At 42.0% G+C, this 21,855-nt stretch overlaps 1 protein-coding gene across 5 annotated transcripts in view; it reads right to left on the bottom strand.

The window, feature by feature from the left end:
- Window positions 1-21,855, bottom strand: part of LOC122868594 (glutamate receptor ionotropic, NMDA 2B-like) — a 132,766-nt gene that overhangs the window by 21,657 nt on the left and 89,254 nt on the right. For all 5 annotated transcript variants that reach the window (XM_044180689.1, XM_044180690.1, XM_044180691.1 and 2 more), the window contains 5 exons: window positions 11,932-12,046; window positions 7,561-7,769; window positions 6,961-7,132; window positions 2,016-2,169; window positions 1,187-1,312 (listed from right to left, as the gene is read on the bottom strand). In XM_044180689.1, the coding sequence (XP_044036624.1) occupies window positions 1,187-1,312; window positions 2,016-2,169; window positions 6,961-7,132; window positions 7,561-7,769; window positions 11,932-12,046 (776 nt within the window). The remainder of the gene's footprint in view (window positions 1-1,186; window positions 1,313-2,015; window positions 2,170-6,960; window positions 7,133-7,560; window positions 7,770-11,931; window positions 12,047-21,855) is intronic.

Raw genomic sequence — 21,855 nt, 5'->3', positions numbered from 1 at the left:
AATCAGATGTTGTTTTCTTTGCCAAAACTATTGTACTGCTTTCATGTGCTAGCGGTAGTTTCACATCCAGGACTTTCAACTTGGCTGCTAAACATTCTCCCATTCAGACGCTATTCAGAAAATCAGAAACCTAGAACATGCCAGAAAATTAAACCCAACAGGTAACCAAACACTGGGGAGTGCTGGTACTGGAGTGAGTATGACCCACTAGCATTCAAGTTCATCATTCATTTATTAATTTATCAGTGCAAATCGTAGTAGCCTATGAAAAGGCGATGCCACAAGAGAGGGACAATTATTATTCAAGATATCTGCTTTGGTTAGCATGTGTGTTACAAGTGTGATTTTCAGACCCACTAAAACATCATCATTGCTTACAAAAAGACAACCCTGTCTCCTACAAAATGTGTTTATATACATGTAATTTCCTTTACCAAATATGTTTTCGATTAATCATAATTGCTGCCTGGGTTAAACTCACAGGCAGCATTTTATTTCCAATCCAGGGAATGTAATGAATGGGATTCAGTCCGTAGTCCAAACAAATAATTTTGTTCTACTTTCCTATCCAATGAATCATCTCACAACCCCACAGATTTTTGTTGCAACCCTTTGGACGGGGCCTGATCCTTAGGTTGTGAACCACTGGACTACACTACTAATAGTAGGTCTAGATAAAAGGCCAGCTCCACCTCGACCAGCTACACCACTAAAATTACACTTATGCATTGATTATCAGTGTTAACAATCTAATAATGTAATATATAATGATATGTCAGTCACAGGGGCAGTTATCTGTGTGTGTGCTGTTTGCAGATACACGCTTTGTTGTCATGTAGATAAACGTAATCTGGATAGCCCTACATTTCCTACAAGGCAGATTTGCTGTGGAGTGCTGAAAAGTCTAACTTTAATTCCAAAGTAATACATCACATGTTGCAAAAGTATAATTTCACCGGTAAATTCAACCTAAGTGTGGCCTCCCATCTGGTGTCTTCTGTGAGAAAAGAGTAAGAGCTGAGGGGGGAAACATGGCTAGAAGACTGGAAGAGAAAGTGTCTGCATCCATTTACATCTGCATCCTCAAACAATAGTGCAGTTCACCCCCAACAGGTACCGTGCCTGTGTCTATGTGTGTGTGTCTGGGTGTGTGTTTTCGTGTGTGTGTTGAGCTGAGGCCTCTCACCTTTGCCGTCAGCCAGACAGCGGTTGTAGCCCACAGGGCTGAAGTACTCGAATATAAACACAGCCATTGCTGACACCAGCAACAGCATCACGAACATCATCACCCACACATCCGCACTGAAGGGCTCTGGAGGGTGAGAGAGGGAAGAGAGGAGAGGGAGAGATGAAGGGACACAAGGGAGACAAGGGATTGAGAGAGGGAGCGTGGATGGACAGAGATTAGGAAAAGAGAAGAGAAGGGGAAAGGAGGGTTGTAAAAAGGCAGAAGATGGGGAAGAGACAAGGGACATCAGGAGAGGGAGGAAGAGGAAAAAAAAGAGCGAGGGCGGCAGAGAGAACAAGAGGAAGCGAAAATGAAGCGAGAGAGAGGGAGAGGGCAAGAGAGATATGCAAATGTGGAGCGGCAAATTGAGAAGAGGAAGGAAGAGTCAGAGAAATGGAGTAGGAGTGGGAAATATAAGAGGGCAAACAGACAGGGAGCAAAAGAGAGAATAAATAAACAGTTAGCCATATTATCATACACTCCAGTCTGCCTCCTCATCATACAAATGCATTAAAACTTGGCTCTAATCACTTAGCGTGTCCACTAAATCACTTAGTTCACCTTCTAAAGGTGGAAAAATGGACATCAACAGCAGGTGTAATAACTCATGTCAACATTTCTTCCCAGAAGCTTGTAGAAAAGACAATCCTACAAGACTGAGCATTGGCATTGCTTTTATGTTTTATGATAGCCTCATAGTTAAAATATCAAAAAATGTCAAAAACATGGCCTTCCTTCAACCCATCTCTGCCCCAAGCTTTTGGCAGCTGGCTGCTGTGCTCCTCACCTAAGAAGGCAGAGGGCGAAACGGTGCCGTTGCTACGGGAGACCATGACGCTGATGCCCGTCTCAATGAAGGGTACGGAAAAGTCGATGACTTCTGACCTCTCCTCGTTGATGGTCAAGGAGCCGACGGCCATGTGGGCGTTTTTTAACACCACCTAGTACAAATGGTGGAGAACAGAAAGACAAAGAGCATCCCATTATCTAAACATCTCTCATCTATCCATCCACTACAAATCTACTGAAGCACAGTAGAGTAATGAATGGAGTGCACTTTAAAGGAAAAATCTGTCCTAAAACTTAAACGTTTCCCTGAGGGGAAATGTCTTGTGTGGTTCCGCGGCAACAAAAACATAAAAAAACAAAACAAATTAAAGATAGTTAAGAATAGCTTATAGTAAAAAAAACCCCACAAGCATAAAAATAGCATATCACAGCCATCAGTTCATTTGAAGATGATTGTGCTGGGAGTCTTTTCAAATGTGGGTGATTCTTGTTAAGAAATTTGACAGGGACAAAGGTGGACATCCTTACAGTGGTCCCTAAGTACTAAAGGGCATTGTGCAAACATTTTAAAATTGCTGAAAAATAGCTTTTTACTATGTCTCTTGCATTTCTTCCATTCCATTTTGTTGTTGGTTCTGTTGTTATTTTACTGGATGAATTAATAAATGTGACTGAGCCTCTTAGCAGAAATGTTTTCAGCAATTTAGTATATCAAGAATAAATATTGGGTTTTAGTGTCAGCCTTTATAATCCAAGAGCAATAAACTTCTGTCTAGATGCTGAACATCACTTTACACTGATGTTCAGCAATCACACAGAGAGAATCCAAAAAGGGGCAACTCGTAGTTGCCTTGCCTTCTCCATTAATATGTACTGTTTAAAGCATGCAGCAGATTCAGTCACTCACTCTGTTGGCTGTCAGAAGGTATTATGGAAAATGTAGGAAATCAAATCTGACATACCAGCAGATGGGACAGGTTGAGGGAAAGTGGTTGCATTAAAAGGTGGAGTAAAATGAGCACAGTGAGGCAAAGAAACACCTGAGAATGGAGACATTAGAGATAAAGATAGAGCACGGCTGGTAGAGACAAGAGGCCAACACACTTTCCACACACAGCGCTCTGAGTGGACACTCGTGATGCGCACCAAGGGAGGGAAACGGGGAGAAAGATAGAAAGAGAGAGGAAGAAAGTGGGTTACCACAGTGGGTCATGACTGCTTGAAATAGCCGCCCCAATGCCTCTCCTTCCTCTACCTGCCTCCCTCCAGTCAGTACCTCTGCACAGGTAGTATATTTAGCCCCAAATTTTAGAGCCCTACGGCACAGGGGTAAAGTGGGACGAGACTGTCTTACTGAGTTAATAAGGCGTGTGTGACTGCGTGAGTCAAAGCTCCAGTATGTGCTTCAGCATTAGATTGTGTGTGTGTGTGTGTGTGTGTGTGTGTGTGTGTGTGTGTGTGCATATGAGTGAGTCATAAAGGGAAAAAGACAGATAGAAAGAGACGGGAGCGAACCTTTGTTCTCTACCTGTGAAGTGGACCTTTACAGGCAGGGAGAATATTACACATCCACTCTGCAGATTATCTGCAGTTTTCAAAGTGTTTGTGTCTGCTAGTGTGTGTCCGTGTGTGCATTTGTAACTTTCCTATCTTGTTTGTTCTGTCAGCATGTAAGTGCGGATGTGCATGCTCACTTGTGTGTGTGTGTGTGTGTGTTAGTGCGAATGTCTCCCCGGGGGAAGAGAGCGAGTCCATCCAGTGTACTCACTTCCTCTCTCTCCATTCGCTCTCTCCATCTCCCTCCTACGACTTGTTCTCTACGCGTTATGAAAGTGACCCATGTGGGTGTTATTGAGAATGAGTGAGTGAGGATCTGCGTTTGTGTATATGTCTCTGCTGGTGTGTGTGTATGTGCAAGTGTCTTAATGTGACTCTGCTAGCGAGGCCAAACTCGTGTAATCAAGTGTATTGCCTCTAATATTTTAGATTAGGAGTATTAGGGGCAGTACAAGTCAATGCAGCCCATGAAATTGACACTGACTGCCAGAATTGAGTTAGGACAAAATGTAGGCCTTCTTAAAGCGTTCATAGATTTTTTTTCTGTGTGATCCTTTGTCGTTCCAAATTGTGGCAAATTGTGTAAAGGCCCTCAGTGATCTCGGTGAGTGTTTAAGAGCGTGCCGAAGCACGTCCTAGTGTGTGTGTGTGTGTCAGCATCAGTCCAGATTTCGGTCCATTAAGGATGTGAGATACACCGTAGTTTTGGCTGCATGCCAACTGGAGAAGGACACAGGCTGGTTTTGTTAGATACAGCAGATATGGCAGAACTACAGTGAAGTGTGTGTGTGTGTGTGTGTGTGTGTGTGTGTGTGTGTGTGTGAGTGAGTGAGTGAGTGAGTGAGTGAGTGAGTGAGAGATAAATTGACTTTACCAGTGTCTCCTCTCTGTGCACATATGGAAGCAGTCTGGGTGTTTATGCCTGTCTGTGTCCATGTGTTTGCACTCATGCATGTATTCTCTTATTTCTATGATCATTCATGCATAAGTGTCCCTTGTCTGCATGTGTTTCTGTGTGCTGAATGCCCCCCCCCTCCTAATGACCATTCATCTGTGGAGGTGAGAAGGAGATGGCAAATTACGGCAGTTTTAGTCAGGGCGGTAGAGTTTATTACAGGTGACCACACTTACAGCTCAGTGCCCACTAAAGACACTGGCTGACTGGCAGGATGAGTTAAATGGCTTTATATAATAGATTAAATCGGTCAGTTTAATGTATATTGGACAGAAAAAGTTTTACCACAGGACAAAATGGACACATTATCTTGTCGGTGACTTCTGAAGGTTGTTCAAACTTCAGTGTCCACACAAAGAGGGAAAGAGTGTGTTTTCAACCTGTGACCTTTGGGCTACTATCGATCTGCTTGCCTTTTCCTTCATTAACAAATAGCCAAAGTCAGACAGCAGGAGCGCAGCTTGTTCTTATAGGTTGAAGTATGAGAACTGACAACGACTTTACCTTGGGACCAATGTCGATTATTAGTGAATTAGCGTTTAGAGCCCAAAGTGAACTGTTGCAGCTGACTGAACTGTACACACTGCTGGGGGAGGTGCTTAGCCTGTCAGACATAAGTGTTAGGTCTGTTGGGCAGAGGGTTGACCTGGAAAGGAAAGCTCATAATTCAAGGTATGAAAACACACTTCAAAGCAGAAATGAACCCTTCAGGCAGCTCCTATGGAAATTAAATATAGTAGTAGTTCATAGTTCTTTGGGCCCAAAGGGGTGAACACAGTCTGTAACTCTGTCTCCCCTTTGATCTTTTCCTCACCTTCACCTACACCTTGGCAGTAATTCCAAGCGTCTTGATGTGATAAAGTCTTGGCAGGTTTAATCAAACATTACCAAAAACCAGAATCACAGTGACATGGTGATGGCATTATCTTTTGGAAATGAGCACATAGCTTTCTTTGTCTTATTTGCAGTATCCAAGCACATCTAATTGTAAAGTCAAATGTGCACTTCAGCTGCGAGAGTTAAAAGGAACTTTATTTGCAGATGATACAAATTTATTTTGTAGTGGTAAGAATTAGACATTTTTGGATACTGTGGAAAGAGTTGGAACTTCTAAAGCACTGGCTGGATTTTAACAAACTATCTCTGAATTTAAGTAAAACTAAATTCATCATCTTTGGCCACTGTGTAACACATTTACAAAGCAAACTTATGATAAGTGTTTGAAGTGGAAAGAGTGTCTGAAATCAAATTTTAATAGATCATAAACTATGTTGGCAACCACATATAAATTATGTCAAAGCAAAAATGTGAGTCTATTGCAATACTGAATAAAATTAAGGAAACAGATATAAAACAAATACAAATACAATGTATATACTTCAAAAGAGAGCTATAAGAATTGCAAATAACTGTTCATTAAATTAAAGGCTCTAAAATTCATTGACTTTTTTAAAACTGCACAAGGTCAAAAATAAACGACTACCTGAAAGCATCCAAAAGTTGTTTCAAATGAGAAAAAGTCAATATGATTGAGAGGACTCTGCATGTTTAAGAAACAAAGGGTCAGGTCTGATATAAAAAAAATCATTGTATTTCTGTTAAAGTGGTGCATTTATGGTTGTATTGAGGAACTGAAAATGTGTGGCCCACATTGTTTAAGTAAATAATTTAATGGATAAATATATCTTAATTTTGACTTTAAAGTAGGAAGTGTTTTGCAAAAAGGGTAATATATGGGTAATATAAGCTGTAGCTTTAGCCTACACCTTTTCTGTCTGTAGAGGGAAAAAAAGTCTGTGTTTTTGTTTGTCATTTTATTTTTTTCTTTCTATTTTCCCAAATTGTTTGTGTAATTATTTACAGACTGAAATAAATTTCAATGTCAATTTCTGCATCAAGGCTGACTCCTCTGTGCACCAAAGCCTGTTTTGTAATCAGAGCATTTTCTGTTCAGACCACAAACAGAGGGAAAGAAGTCATTCTCCTTTCCTGGCTTGACTTGTTGCCAATATGCCAATGTCTTTCTGTAATGCACACAGCCACTCTAATAGCCCAAATGTCTTAACACCACCTTTTAAACAGCAGAAACATCAATAATGACAACATGCTCTTGCAAAGTGTGAATTAGGAGCAATCTTCATTTGCAAGCTTTGCCAACAATCTACAAATGAGACTCATATAATTTACACATGACAAGCACAAAGAGGCTTTACTTGTTGACCTGCAAAATCTGGCAGCTTTCCACTGACTGAACATTTAGTGGACAGCAAGGCTTTCAGATTTGGCCACTTTGGGCCTGAGTGTTATTTGCTAGTATGTATCTGACAAATACATTACGCACAATTACTGACAGAGTGGGCTGATAAAAATAAAAGTAAGAGACAGACGTGGCCACGGAAGACAAACACACAGACGCAAGTTATCTCCTCACCTCTCCCACCATGCCATTCCATGTTCCATTGATCTTCTTGCCATGTTTGCCATTAGTGACCAGGTAAAGGTCGTAGGTGAACTTGACCGTCTTGGCAATCTTCTTCAGGATGTCAATGCAGAAACCCTTACAGCAACGCTTTATGTAGATTCCCGACTCCTTCGTCTGATTACTACGTAGATAGATAAACAGATAGATAGAGAATTATCTAATCAAATATGTACTTCTGTCTGAACTGGAATGAATTGTTCACTGTAATCGTGATTTGGTTTATCTGGCACTGTCACTCTCACACAGAAGTGTTAAGTGATTCTACCTCTGGCTCTGTACAGCTGCCGTGGGAAATTAACATCATTCACAAGCAAAATTTAGGCAGTTGTTTTATTCTTTTCATTTGTACTTTGGTCAGTTCTGCAGTCGGTAGATCTGTGAGCTACTGTGGCAGATGGACAGAGAAAACAGTCTATCTATGTGTGATGAGTGACATTTTCACAATAATCTAATAATTCACTTAACAGAAATTAGTTTTTTCTTCTTGACATGCATTCTTATTCTTGTTTTTCAGACTCTGATTTGGTATATCTGAGCTTTGGGTCTCACAGTGTTTTGATCTGTTTCCGGCAGGGTACAGTGTTTCTCATACAGGTCCCGCTTAGCGGATCCACGTCTTCCACAATAACGAACGGAGCCTCCTCCAATGTCACAATGGACAGGTGGTCATCCTCCCTGTTTGCTGCCCCCCCATATAGTTCATAGCGAGGCCACACATGGTACTTCATGGACAGGGAACCATTCTCCCACTTACCCACCTGCAGAGACATACAGCAAACAAACGACATTCAGATTGCCTTAAAAATTTCATACACAGATTAAGATTGTTTTTCCTAGAAGTGCATTCTTGTTTTTTAACCAGTGAGTTGCCTGCAACCATGGAGACTCATAGTCTTTGATTTGAATTCAGTCTGGAGGAGTAGCTCATCAACTCAATGCCAACAAGTGTAACAGCAAAATACATACGTGAAATGAATCACTGGGCAGGAATCTAATTTAAAAATGAATTCAGATTAAATTCCACGCTGCAATGAGTCCAGTCGATCACAAATTACCCGCAGCTCTGCTCTTGCAAACAGTAAGTCACAGTTGAAACACATCACCAAAAAGCAGTGTAGAGTTTTAATGCTTGTTATGCAAAAACATCTCACTCTGATTTGGGTATTATTGCCTCATTTTCTGTTTTCTGGGTTTAGTTGTAATTAGTCCATCTGTCAACAAAAAGACGATAAGGTAACAAATTAACTGGGGAAATTTATAATGGATAATAAAATGTATAAGTGAAATACAGCGACAGAGAAAGTTAGTGAGGGGAGATGTAGAAAAGACATACCACAAAAGAGGAGAGGGGAGGAGAGGAGAGGAGAGGAGAGGAGAGGAGAGGAGAGGAGAGGAGAGGAGAGGAGAGGAGAGGAGAGGAAGAGGAAGAGGACTGGGACCCAGAGTAGAGAATGAGAACAAGGTTAACATGAAGGACGAGACTGAAACGGGGGAGAGAGCAGAATTCAGATCAAGAGGAGAGGGTGGGGAGAGAAACTGTGCGACAGAGAAGTGGATGGATAGATTAAATGAAGAAAAAGAGAGGTATGAGAAACAGTTACATATGTAGAGAGAAAGGGAGCGACTAAACTACAGATGGATGTGAAATCCAAGTGAGTGTCTGTGTGACAGAGAAAGAGAGCCGGAGATGGAGCTCATTCAGATGCAAAATGCTGGCTCTTCTGTAGAGGAGTGTCCAGCTGTATGTCTGGAGGGCCCTCCAGCCCTTGTGGCTCTACTCCACTGAACAAGCGTCATCAATTAGTCAATTTCCCACAGATGCCGGTCACATGAAACCATACCTGAAACTCTGCCTATGCCCTTTGCTCTAGAAGTGCCCAGTAGGCCACATTCACTGAGGTAAAGATGTGGGGGGAAATGGGTGTGGATCATCAGCTAACTGGACACAATATAATGGGAGAGAGGGCAGGACAGGGAGCTGAGGCGCTCATTAAATATGTAAACGTACACACACTTATTGCACTCCAGGGAACACAAACTTGCCAAGGCTGCCTGAAGAGGACAAGCTAAGGCTGTGTATCTCTGGGGCACAATGCAGCCTTCTTCTATCTGGACAAAAAAAGAGTGAGCGGGAGTAAGGGATAGAGATAGACAGCGATGGAGGGAAAAAGTGAAAGCGGGAGGGTGGTTAAGAGAAAAGGGTTAAAATCAGCCTGGAGGGGAGTAAACTGGACTGGACACTACAGACTCTTCGCACTACTTCAAAGGTGCAGTGGAAGGATGGTTGTAGGAGCGGGAACTCATTAGGATCCAAGAAAAGTGGTTCAGCTGGAAGTCAAGCTAAGAATTAAACATGAGTAAGGGAGCAGGAGGAGGAGGGGGAGGAAAGAGGAGGGGTGGTGCAGGCTCCAAGGGGAGAAAGAGAGAGAGAGAGAGAGGGGAGACAGGAGGGGAGCGATTCACCTTATTCTCTGATCAGAGGACAGAATATAGATTAGAGAGGCAGAAGAAAGAGAAACACTGAGAATAAAGAATAGGGAGAGTCAAAGGAGTCTGACTGCAGGACACAGATACAATGGAAGGTGAGCATCAGGAAGCACAGATGCATGCTGGCGACTTTGCAGGTGGCGAGGAGCATCAAGTTCATTTAAGGTTGTTGCTTCAGAGTATGACTCAGGATTGTTGTTGACCTATCTGCTCTACTTAGAGAATTTCTATCTCTTTCTCCATCTGTACAATATAATGTTTTAACCTTCAGAGAAAGCTGACTGAGTACATATAAAGTTTGACTTAAGTTTCATTAACTCACACATTCACATGGGGAAGATGCCCAGTACAGTCTTTTATAGCTGAGCTTCCCCCCTCCCCAGTTTAAAGGCGGGGGGCACAGTTTTGTGCTTAAACCATGCATATACTTATTTGTATGCAAAGAAACCGATGTATCTATATCTTCTTGTGCTTGAGAACATTTAGTATATTTAGAGCCATACCAACAAACCCCTTGTGGTACTCAGGTGTAATCGTGGTTAAACTCGTTCCTAAATTACCGACGCGCAAACCAACTTTACTGTCGACCATGTAAGCATGTTGGATAGGTTGTAAACTATCGGCCTTGAGGAACTTTCATTTCTTTCATGACTTTCAGGTCATTTTCGTCTTCATTTGGAAAACAAGGTAATCATCTGTGTCAGAATGAATTTATGCCATTAATGCCGCTACTTTGTCTTGTTTCTTTAGTCATGCATTACTGAGCACCTGTAGCCCCATATATAAGATCCAGGGGATCCGTTAATGACATTTGATTGTTAATAATGAACTGTTGCATTTTGGTGTGGAGAGTAATTTAACTCAGAATTAAAATTAAAAATCAGATTGTCATTTCAATAGCCATTTTCCTTTTTCAGTTTCCTTTTTCTTTGTAACATTTAATTATGGCCTGATTATTCTAAGTACTAAAATAATAATTTATTTGTCATTTTCCCTTTTAATTTCAATTCTGGGTAAAATGATCCCAATGTCTATTTTGTGTACTGCAATTCTTTATTTGACATCACGTAAAGTGACATACTGCATATTTCTTTGTTTATCTTTGGAGATGCCATCACACACTATTTGTCGGGTAGTGCCCACCCCAACCATATTTAAGCTCAGCAGGTGCATGGTGGGAAGCTTTCCCACAAGCCTACTCCCGGGACGCTACAGTATCTCACCTTCATTGTCTGTGGTGTATTTTGTCTTTATCTTTGTCGGTTGCTACTTTTAACCACAACAAGTAACTCTACATTAAGGGCACTGGGACTTTCAAAGGGATGTGGTTGACCATATTTGGCATTATTAATGAGCCAGCACGTGCACAAGCAGATGGATGTAGAATACGTGGGATTTGTCACTGTGGTTTGCATGAAGGTGTGAGTACGCATGTTTGGTACTACTAATTTTCTTGTTGTAGGGACAGTTCCTAAGGAGACCTGGGGTCCTACAACAATAACTCGCCACAGTCTCACTGGATTACAAATTCTCTAATAACCGCATCACCCCTTGTCAACACTACGGCCTATAAGCTGTCGTCTGAAAGTCATATGGTGGCAATTCAAGCAAATCCAAATCTTTCTCGCAATGCCTGACTAGTGCAGAGATCATTTTTAGTGGAAGCTTACTGCGCAACCAAAGGACATGCAGTACTGTATGGGCAACGTGCAGGAAAAGATGCATATATTATTTTTCCTATCTGAAAATGATGTCTTATAAAGCATGTCTTTTTGCTGTAAGACTATGTACAGTATGATCCTTGGAGCTACCTTTTTGTTTCAGTTGCATTAAGATGAACAAAGTACCCAGTATTACATAGACACTGGTGATATTTTTACATCCACTTGCTCCATGTTAGTTCTAACAGGAATTATTTGTCGTCATCATGAGAGACACCTTTCCATGGTCTGAGTGCAGCACAGGCAAACTGAAGGATGATTATGTAAAAAATACTATATAAATGATGGGTAGCATGTAATAGCTTACTAAACTTTTAAAATGAACAGATGCAGTCACGCATTCCTACTACATCACCACTCTGGAGCCTGGGCTGCAGTGTGTTGCTCAAAGGCACCTTCGCCTAGTTGATAATATCTAATCAGAGTAGCGCCTATAAAGCTTAAGGCTCAAAATGCTTAAAAAGTGAAAATCAGATGATAAGAGATGCTGATAGAAAGACAGATACTCATGGACCAATCAGGTACTGTAGTTACAGGACACAGCTAAATCACTGGCATTGCTACCACCCTGTCTTTCATTTACTTTAACAGTTTACACATTATAGGCATGGCCGTTTTCTGACCGCTTTCATGCGTTTTAACCAGCAACATGAATATAGATGCACACACAAATGGACGCTCTCCCCTTTTCTCTCCCATCTCTCTCTCTCACCCTGTCCCACTGTCTCTCCTTGTTGAGCAGAATGATGACCAGCTTGGGGTGCATCTGGTATCCGTCCTCGCTGAATGACAGATTACGCCCCTCAAACGTCACATTCATCAGGTACCTGTAGAGGGAAGCATTGAGGAGAGAGATGCAGAAAGAGACTCGTTGAGGTATATATATCACTTCCTTCAAAATATCTTTGTCAGAGGCAGCGCTCAAATGCTTTATTCGCTCCATATATTTATATAATTTCTTGTTTGATTACTCAATTTCCCAAACATTAAAGTTTCATTGTATGTCAATTTATTTTCTAAGCATTTATCTTTTCAGACAAACCCCCTGACATTAAACAAATTCATCATCTGCCAGGAAATAGCCATCAGCCAACGTCTAAGCAGGTTTTTCATAAATAGATGGATATACATTAATCATCAGTTGCAGACAGACATTTGAGCAAAACAGCAGTGATGGTACTGAGGAAAATGAATTTCAGCAAATCATCCCAGGGTCAATATGTTCACCTGTATTGATGTGACCTTAAAGGAACAGTTCGACATTTTGGGAAATATGCTTGTTTACTTTTTGGTGGAGAGTCAGATGAGAAGATTGATTCTACTCTCAAATTACATCTGTCCACTAAATATGAAGCTACATCCAGCAGCCGATTAGCTTAGTTTAGCACAAAGACTGGAAACGGGGAAACAGCTAAGCACCTACCAGCACCTCTAAAGCGCGCTAATTAATTAAACATTATATATAGTTTGTTAAATTTGTACAAACATTGAAGTGTATTTCCTACAATTGGCATTTATTCATGGGGGGTTATGTGCCGGACTTTTTCTTAATTGGGAACAGTTGCTGGGCAACCAGGGGAGATTCCAGGAAGTTAGTTGTCCCGGCCAAGAAAGAGTACATAAACACTAAACTCATCCATCCTCTTCATCATCACATCACCATGTTAACAAAAAAAACTGCTACTGAATACCATTTCTAGGAGCTCAAATCATTCCTTGTACAGTATTCGAGTTTGTATAGACATGTCATTTTTAAGTTGTTTTTTTTATTCAATTGCACTTTAAATAAGCAAAAACAAACTTTTTTTCCAAAATCAAATACAAATTCAAATATTTTTATTTTTGTTATACAAAAAAGTATTGTACTGTAATTATCACTCAGGTAGCATGGAACACCAGAACAAATGATCTAGCCGGACGCATGGATGACTAAATAAATGGACCAATTTTTACATTAAGTCTTGTTGTGTCCCATTGACAAATCTTACAGCGAGCTCTGGAGAAAGCGACCAAGAAAGGAGGCACAAAAATGAGCAATGCAGTGTGTGTCTGGAGTTAAATGTAACAAAAAGTACTATATAATACACCAAGAGCAGCTTGTCAGATCACTGTGCGTTGGTGTGTGTATGTGTGTTTGTGTACGTGTGCGTATGTGTGTTTGTGTCTGGCTCTGTGTGTCTGCTTCAGTCGGTGTGTTTGTGTGGCGGAGAAGGAGAAACCGAGAGAAAGCAGCATTGTTTCTGTCAGGTGAAATCATTTCACCTCACTTCAACTAAACACAACAAACACGCACGCACACACGCACACACACATTTACACACACTGACACTCAGCACTGTATTCTCTTGCAGTGATTATGGTGAATGTGCGTGGGAGTGTGTAAGTGTGTGTACATGAGAACAGGAATGTTTATGTCAGGTGAACTCAACTCACTTCACTGTCATCCCACACACACACACACACACACACACACACACACACACACACACACACACACACACACACACTCTCTTAACTCTTTCACTCCCTCACCTTTTTCTCTGTTTTCTTCCTTCTCTCTCTCTCTCTCTGACTGTTTCCATGGAAACACTGCCTCAAAACCATGCACACATATATATATATATATATATATATGTAGATGAATATATAAATGACAAAAGAAGGTGTGTGTGTGTGTGTGCATGTGTGAGACTGTGTGTGTAAAGGGTTGGCTTGGTGCCAATGTGCTGAGGGGGTCTGTATACGCAGGACTGGGTATCAGTCTATCAGTCACATGATCACCAGCAGAATCAGTTTGTCCTGAACCATCATTTTCCTCAGGAGAGAGCGATGATGCTCTACCTTAACGTTGCACAACACCTCACTGCTGCACTCAAAGTTCAAACTGTTTCAACTTTAACCCTACATTTTTCTTTGTATCTATCTATCTATGCAGGTCCCATGTACAGAATCAAGTGATTTATGTAATAATCCAGCAATTACCCTAATGCCTGCTTGCTTATTCTATTTCCTGTATTAAATATTGATATTTCCAATGGGCTGTGATGATCAGACCCATCCAGCATCATACCATCTCATGCAGCCCCATGTGTCCAGCTAACCGCCCCATCCTGTAGAGACTTGGCACTGATACAAAGTGCACAGAATCTGCTGCATAAATCATAAGCCATTTACAAAATGACTTGACGCTGTGCCCCCTTTAATCTTTACTGAGCAAGCTATTGTTACGTGCAACAATGTGGCGCCTTTGTGTGCGTTTGCGTGTGTGTGTGTGCGCATCCTACACACGTTGACAGCAGTAACAGAGCGAAACACAAGCATATGTGTGTTGCCATGGCACCCACAACCACTGTGACTTCCAAACCAATCTGCTGTGTTACTATGGTAACGGTAATCTCGCAGAGGGTGGGAGGGAAAGAGACAGAGAGAGAGAGAGAGAGAGAGAGAGAGAGAGGTGGGATTCAAAGAAAAATAAGGAGGGGATGGGACATATTACTACTAGACTGCAACGCTTTCTTCCCTCTTCTCCCATCACACTGTGACTACTGTGTTTACAGGAAGCCACTTCGACTTTGTGTTCAATCCATGTGACCATATCCACTTTCAGTCACCTCCTCTGAACTTCTTGTATCGCTGGCATTAAAACTGGACACATGTGTGTTTACACACACTTAAACAGTGAGGGTTTAATCAGCATTTATGCTCTTTTTCATATTCACAGGGGTATACACAGTACATCCACGTCTGGAAGCTGCCCAGTCAGACCTCTTATGGGCCACTGAGCAGGTCCACTGGGGCAGCTGGGTGTTAAGTGCCTTGCTCAAAGCTGGATGACAGACAGTCACCTTCACTGCGTTCCGTGCCATGCCAGAGACACGAATAAACACAAACCTATGCTCTAACCCCCTACCTCTATTTTCTAAAGCTACTGTATGTGTAATGAGATGGCATTAAGTAAGGTGCATGCTAAGAATGTACACGTGTACATACTGTGTGTGAATACCATAAAAAAGCACACATCCACCCCCCCACTAAACCCCTTGTTTTGATATCCTGTTGAACCAGTCAGTTTACAGCTCAAGCTAGAGGAGAGTATCTCAGCTGTACTGTACAGCAGGTGAATTAAGATTCAAACAGCAGCAGCAGCTGTCTCCACCTAGCGAAGCGAGTGACACTGACCGGACTCCAACAGGCAGTGCTCCAGTCAAACCTACAGTTACAATATCCCCGTCATTAACTGCCGCACATTTTTGCAGACATTTCAGTGAATGTCTACTTTCCTTTTTTTATTTATTTGAGGAAAATTATCGCCATTGTTAATAAGAACAGCATAGTGTCAGACACACACACCCACACAGACAAACACTTGCCATGCTAACTCCATGGCCTGACACAGATACATTTTAGCGCATGTTCTGGTGTGAATAATGGAGGAGTTGTGTGAAATATTGATAAGTCAGTTTTAATAAATTAACCCTGACATGAATTAGTCATGAATTACACTCATGTACTTATTGGATTTGTAGAGGAAGAATCTATATGGAGAATGATAACATGCCCTATATGGCACTGTGGCCGACAGAAATACTGTAGCTTTATTGCATGCACACTTGCAGTGTGACTGTGGGAGGAGGTGTGAATTTGTTGTGTGTGCATGTGTTTGCACAAGTGTGCATCTAGTGGTATCCATGTGTGTGTTCAGACATGGGAACTGAATGTGTAAACAGTGTATTAAATTGTGCTAATGGGAAGAGAGCGGAGAGATGACAAGACAGGAACAGAGATACAAAAAGGAGGCGAGGACTGGGAACATCAAACTAGCAAATGGCACTAGATATGTGGCTTTGATTTGATTTATTTTTGACAAATGATAGACAGCATTTAATTAAAACTATTCATAATGAAATTATTTTTAACAGGTAGCCATTGAACAGAGTGGATTATCGGCATTTCAGAGATAATTGATAAAACACACAATTTCTGAGCATTTTCAAATAAAACTTCAAAAGCCTTAAAAGACATACTTACCTTATAAGAACCAAAAATTATAATAGCCTACAGAAGAAGGAATTAGGGGGAACAAGGAAGCAGTGAAGGGCAGAAAAAGAGAGAAAATAATGTAATAAAAATAGAGGGACAGGCAATGATTATGTGTGATAAAATACAACAGTAAAGTAGGGAACTGAATAAATCTGGCAGAGAAAAAGAGATTAAGTGACAGATGAAAAGATTTAGGAGGAGAAAGAAAGACAGCGATAAAAATTAAGAGAAGGGAGAGGGAAGAAAAAGGAGAGAGAGAGCAGAAGCATCCTGACCTAGTTCCAATCAAGCCCCATCACAAACAGGTAACTTTTTTAACGCCTCCCACTGGCCTGCCCCATAAACACACTCAACTGGCCTTTATAGACTCAGTCTGAAATAGCTAGAAGCACACACACACACACACACAGACACACACACACACACACACACACACACACACACACACACAGGTGGATACACTGTCCATCGAGCTCGCACACACTCATCCCTCAGCTCAATAGGGTCAAAATGCTGCTTCAGAGTATTCTGCACGCACACAGCACAACGCACAAACACACAGACGTACACACATGCAAACCCACAGATGCACATACACTCTATTGAAAGCCTCACTGGGGCCACAGAAGTTCAAAAATGTCCACAGAGCTTAAAAGCACTTGACACCTTTCCAACTCCAAGCTCATTTGGAACCTGTCCACGCCTGGCAAGGTCAGGGCCACTGTTGTCAAACTCATGATTCTCACACTGTTGTGTATTGCTCAGCAGTGGTCTCTCTTCCAATCTCTCCCTCACTGTGTCTTTTGCTCTCTGTGCTTTACTCTCTTCTTCCTCTTTCTGCTATCTTCATTTCTCAGGCTCATACTGTAGCATTAGCTGGAATGTCACAGTGCTGGCTACAGTGGACTTAATTTACTTAGTGGAGTGACGTGTTCTTCTCTTGTGGTATTCTATGAAGCTCTAAGGGCTGGACAAGAAAATGCTAAGCAGAGAGGGATAATATATGGCTTGTAAAGTCAAGTAGACGGCCGTGACCTTACAGCAATTCTTCATCACTCAACAGTTGACTGAAATGTAAACTAGATATGATTTCCATATTTCCATGCATCCCTTACTGACTTAAACCGTTTGTAATCCACAAGCTTGAAAAACATGAGATGTGTGATCGAAACTACAAAGTGAAGTGTGATAATCTCTCACAGTCCCTACCAGAATTAATTATCAGACTGGGATACACAGCTCCCAAAGCTGTCCCAAAAATTTTGCTTTGTTCAGTGTGGTTTGGCACATATGTACTTGCTCATAACGTGCAGCTTTTCACTAGGCTGTAAAATGATTGGTTGACAAGTGCTGTCTTTCTCCGTTCACCACTTGCTGTTCTGCTTCAGATTTTCAATCTGAATTTTCAACTTCAAGTTTTAAAATAATGCAGCTGGTCTGGAAAAAATCTCCGAAATTACCTAATAAATATCTGTCACAGAAAAAATCTGAAGTGAGCAATAGGCCAGGCAGTTCCTGAGTCATGCTCGCTCTACAGTTAAATAGTTTTTCTTCAAGAGTTGGTGATTTTTTGAGAGGCGGAAAGTCATCCTCTAAACCAGTGATTACCATCCAGGGGAACTTGTACCCCAGGGGGTACTTCTGCAGTTGCCAGGGAGTACGTGTAAAGATTGTGTAAGAAGCTCAACTAATTTGATTAAAAGAATACATCCGCATATTGAGTCAGTTATAACAATTCATTTACTGTAGGTGTTTATGCAATTAAGAGTGTGTGACAACTAGTTAGCAAGTGAGCAGAGGAGTTGAAATAATTAGATAAAAGTAATGGATAAATGGCTGGAACATCCAGCTTTTGCTACTCCACTATTATATATCACTTTTATATGATTAATAGTTAAATAATATTCAGTTTTAAATTAATTCAACTGAACACATTTGGAACATGACTGGTTGTGTTGATGAAGTGGTACTTGAGCTCATCTGACAGGGCTGTGGGGGTACGTCTTACAGAAAAGGTTAGGAACCACTGCTCTAAACCAATCCCCATACTTTTAATATTAGTCTAACTTCCAGTTGCCGGGATCAATTGATTTTCATGGACTAATATCTCACAGAAAAAAGGAGCTTTAGAGATTGAGGCTTTGTTTTCGAGCTTAGCACAGCTATGACATGCCATTCTCCACTGCAAAGAATTTATTGCGACTTTGCCTGATTTATTAATGTATGTATGAAAATTTACAAATGATGTTTGAATTCAATGGAGAGTGTCGTGGAATATAAGGTTTTCCTGCCGTACAAAAGAGCCTTTTGATTGAGTTGCTTCCCTTCCCTCACCACCCATCTTTCATCTATTCATCCACTGATTCACTTAGTAGCGAACCAACCAGGCAGTAGGGCACCCATCCAGCCAACCAATCAGCCAGCAAGCCAGGCAACCAGCCATTCATTCAGTTTCTAGTATATAGACTGTAGGCCAAATGCTAATCTCTTGATTGAACACTTGAAGACAAAGGTTATCACCAAACAAATTTAGTTAAGGCAGCGAGGGGCGAAAGATCTTAGCAGCACTTGCAACTGATCTAATCAACAACACAGCTAAGTTGATTATAAAACTGCAGGTCTGGAGAGTAGACGATGGCTGGGGAGGAGCAGAACAGAGGAGAGGAAAACTAGGAGAGGAGAGGAGAAAACAGAGGGGGAGAGAAGAAGGTGTGAGCAGATAAAGCAGAGCAGAGCAGCGCTAGACATAGGAGAATAAAGTGGAACAAAGCAGAGCAGAGGAGAGCAGATGTATAAAAGCAGACCAGGGCAGAACAAAGGAGAAGACTACAGGGCAAGAGAGGACAGAGAAAAACATGACGGAGTTGAGAGGGAGCTGAGCAGAGTAGAGAGCAGCACAGAGAGCAGAAAAGACCACAGTAGAGTTGAGGAGAACAGAGCAGTGCACAGCAGACCACAGCGAGGCACACACAAACAGAACAGGGGAATTGTATTCTGGGGCAACAGCAGCTGCCATAAACTCCACTGTTATCTCAAAGCAGTAAGCAGTGGTTAAACAAATGCAAAGCTTCAGAAAGGAGTGAACAAGCAGACATGGGTTGAAATGACATCTAAAGAGTTTGCTGGAACGGACAACAAAGCTTTGCTGCCTTAGTGCACGATGCAGTTAAGCTTGGAGCATGAGCGGGAAAAATTATCCATATCCCTCATTCACAGTGCAATCCAAAAAGGTGAGCATGTGTTTCTACAGCAGGCTCTCCTGCTGCTGTATGGGTGTGAATGTGTCTTTGTGAAAACTAGCATTTCTGGATGAATGTGTTATTGTAATCAGCAGTAAAATTGTGGGAGAAAGCAGAGACTCAGAAAGCAAAAAGTGTGTCCGTCTGAATACAAGTGTGTGTGTCAGTGTGAGGGTTCAATATGTATTTGAGTGTGAGTGTATTACGTCTGCCACCATACAACTGCTTTTCAAACCCCCTGAAACCATGAGTAGGAAACAACCAGACTACTGTGCTAAAAGGACGGCTGACAATCTCCTTAGCGCACACAAACACGTACATACTTTAAAATACCTACACACACACACACACACACATTTGGCACTGACAGTCTGTCTCTCTTTAGCACAATAAAAACACACATACCCACACACATACAGCTGCAGCAGACACGCAGAGTGGCAGAGGGGTGAAACTGCCCCTGAATATAATGCTGTGCTGAGCTCTGGAGCACAGCACGACAGGGGCTAGTGTTCATCAAATGAAACGCCATTGGGACCAATTAGGCAGTGCGCAGAGCAAAGTGCCGCCCAACGCTGCACTTCACAAGGCCTGCTGCTGAGACGGACAGCTGAGGGGGTGGGATTGGATTTTCCTGAGGAAGGGGCATGTGAATGGGGTGTTTGTGTGTGTAGGGTATTATTACATGGGGGGAGGATGATCACAGTATGCAGGGGATGAAGGTGCATATATGTGTGTGTGTGTGTGTGTGTGTGTGTGTGTGTGTGTGCCAGCATCTGCTGCATCCATGGTTGTGCTGATCTATGCCAGGATGCTCGTGTTGACGTTGCATCACCTGAACCTGTGCACTTTTTCAAGCTGCTGTGTGTATCATTTTAGCATCCAAAAATCATTGGCACATTAATTTGGAGACATGAGTGTAAATGTAAATAAATGAGACCACTGCTGAGATGCATGGCCTCTGTACTTTATTATACATTGTACACCACAGAGCTAGTTTTCAGGGGATATGTGTGGGATTGCTTCAGGGCAAAACGTGAGCTTGTTTTACTGCACACAAAGCAGGAAAAAGAACATTATTACTGCAGTGTACTCAGAATTTCTCTGTCATGGTACAGCTGTACCACTCCAAGTGTCTCTGTTGTCTGTTTGACCCCTGTTGGTTCCCCTCCTGTGTTTGTCTGTGTGTGTGTGTGTGTGTGTGTGTGTGTGTGTGTGTGTGTGTGTGTGTGTGTGTGTGTGTGTGTGTGTGCTGGCGGGGCGTGGCCTCCGGTGAACCTCCACTCAGAATCTGACACACCTGCTACTCATCTCAGATCAGAAATCTGCTGCTACTGACCTGTTCTCCATCCACTAATCAAGACCATACAGCATATCTACCCGGCTCTTCTCACCAGTCTTCGCCACATCGTCTGTTTACACTAGTGGCACAACGTCTCAGCCTCTGATCTTGTATTGTAGAAAGTTTTCCTGCTGATTCCTGAGTCCACGACTAATCCTCTGACTCCTTGTGTTCAGGTTCACTCCTCAAACCGACACCTGCCTCCGATCTACTCACCGGCTCTTCAAAAGCTTCTCACCACGGGTTCACCTCTGCTCCACTTCAGCCAGCTGTCCTTGCTCCGCCTGCCTGATCTCACCAGCTACACTCCAGCCAGCCGTCCTCGCCCAGTCTACCTGTGCTTACGGACTGTCTGCCTAAGCCTGGGAATCATCCTCGCTTCACGGAGCTTCCCTCCACACACCTGTTTACTCTTTCAGCTTGTTCGTACAATAAACCAAAGACTAACGACTTTAACTCTCTGCCTTCGAGTCGTGCTTTTAGGTCCAGAATCTCTGTGTATTATAACATCCTCATAATAACAGATGCTGTACTGATTTAAAATCCGAGAGTACGGACAAGTGGCATTCAACAGAAAGTTGAACACTGAAATGCAATCTTAATTTTAAAGAACATAAACAATACAGTACCACTACTAATTATCTAATATGTTAAAAATGGGGTATGCGATTCTGGAGAAATCCAAGACGATGACAAATATCATTATATAGAGCGAGCAATGACACAGCAAGTAATGTAACTAACATTAGCTAGGTGGCGCAGTTGCTGCTGCGAAGCTAACAGCCAGAGAGGACGAGATGGTTTCCCCTGGAATGGCTGGAATAGTGTTGTGTGGCTGATTCCCATTTACAGATCCAGGGCAGTGTACAAACACCAGAGTTTTTTTCAGCGCACGTACAGAACGGACAGCTAGCGGACCGTGAGGAGATAGTCACTTAATTTGACAAAAAGACGTGTATTGGATTAGAATCGCATACCCCACCTTTAAATATACAAATATACCAAGATGTTACAT

Source organism: Siniperca chuatsi, linkage group LG21 (genome assembly GCF_020085105.1).
Source record: "Siniperca chuatsi isolate FFG_IHB_CAS linkage group LG21, ASM2008510v1, whole genome shotgun sequence".
Classification (NCBI taxonomy): domain Eukaryota; kingdom Metazoa; phylum Chordata; class Actinopteri; order Centrarchiformes; family Sinipercidae; genus Siniperca; species Siniperca chuatsi.
The sequence above is the reverse complement of the archived record's forward strand: the minus strand, read 5'-3'. Positions and strand labels throughout refer to the sequence as shown.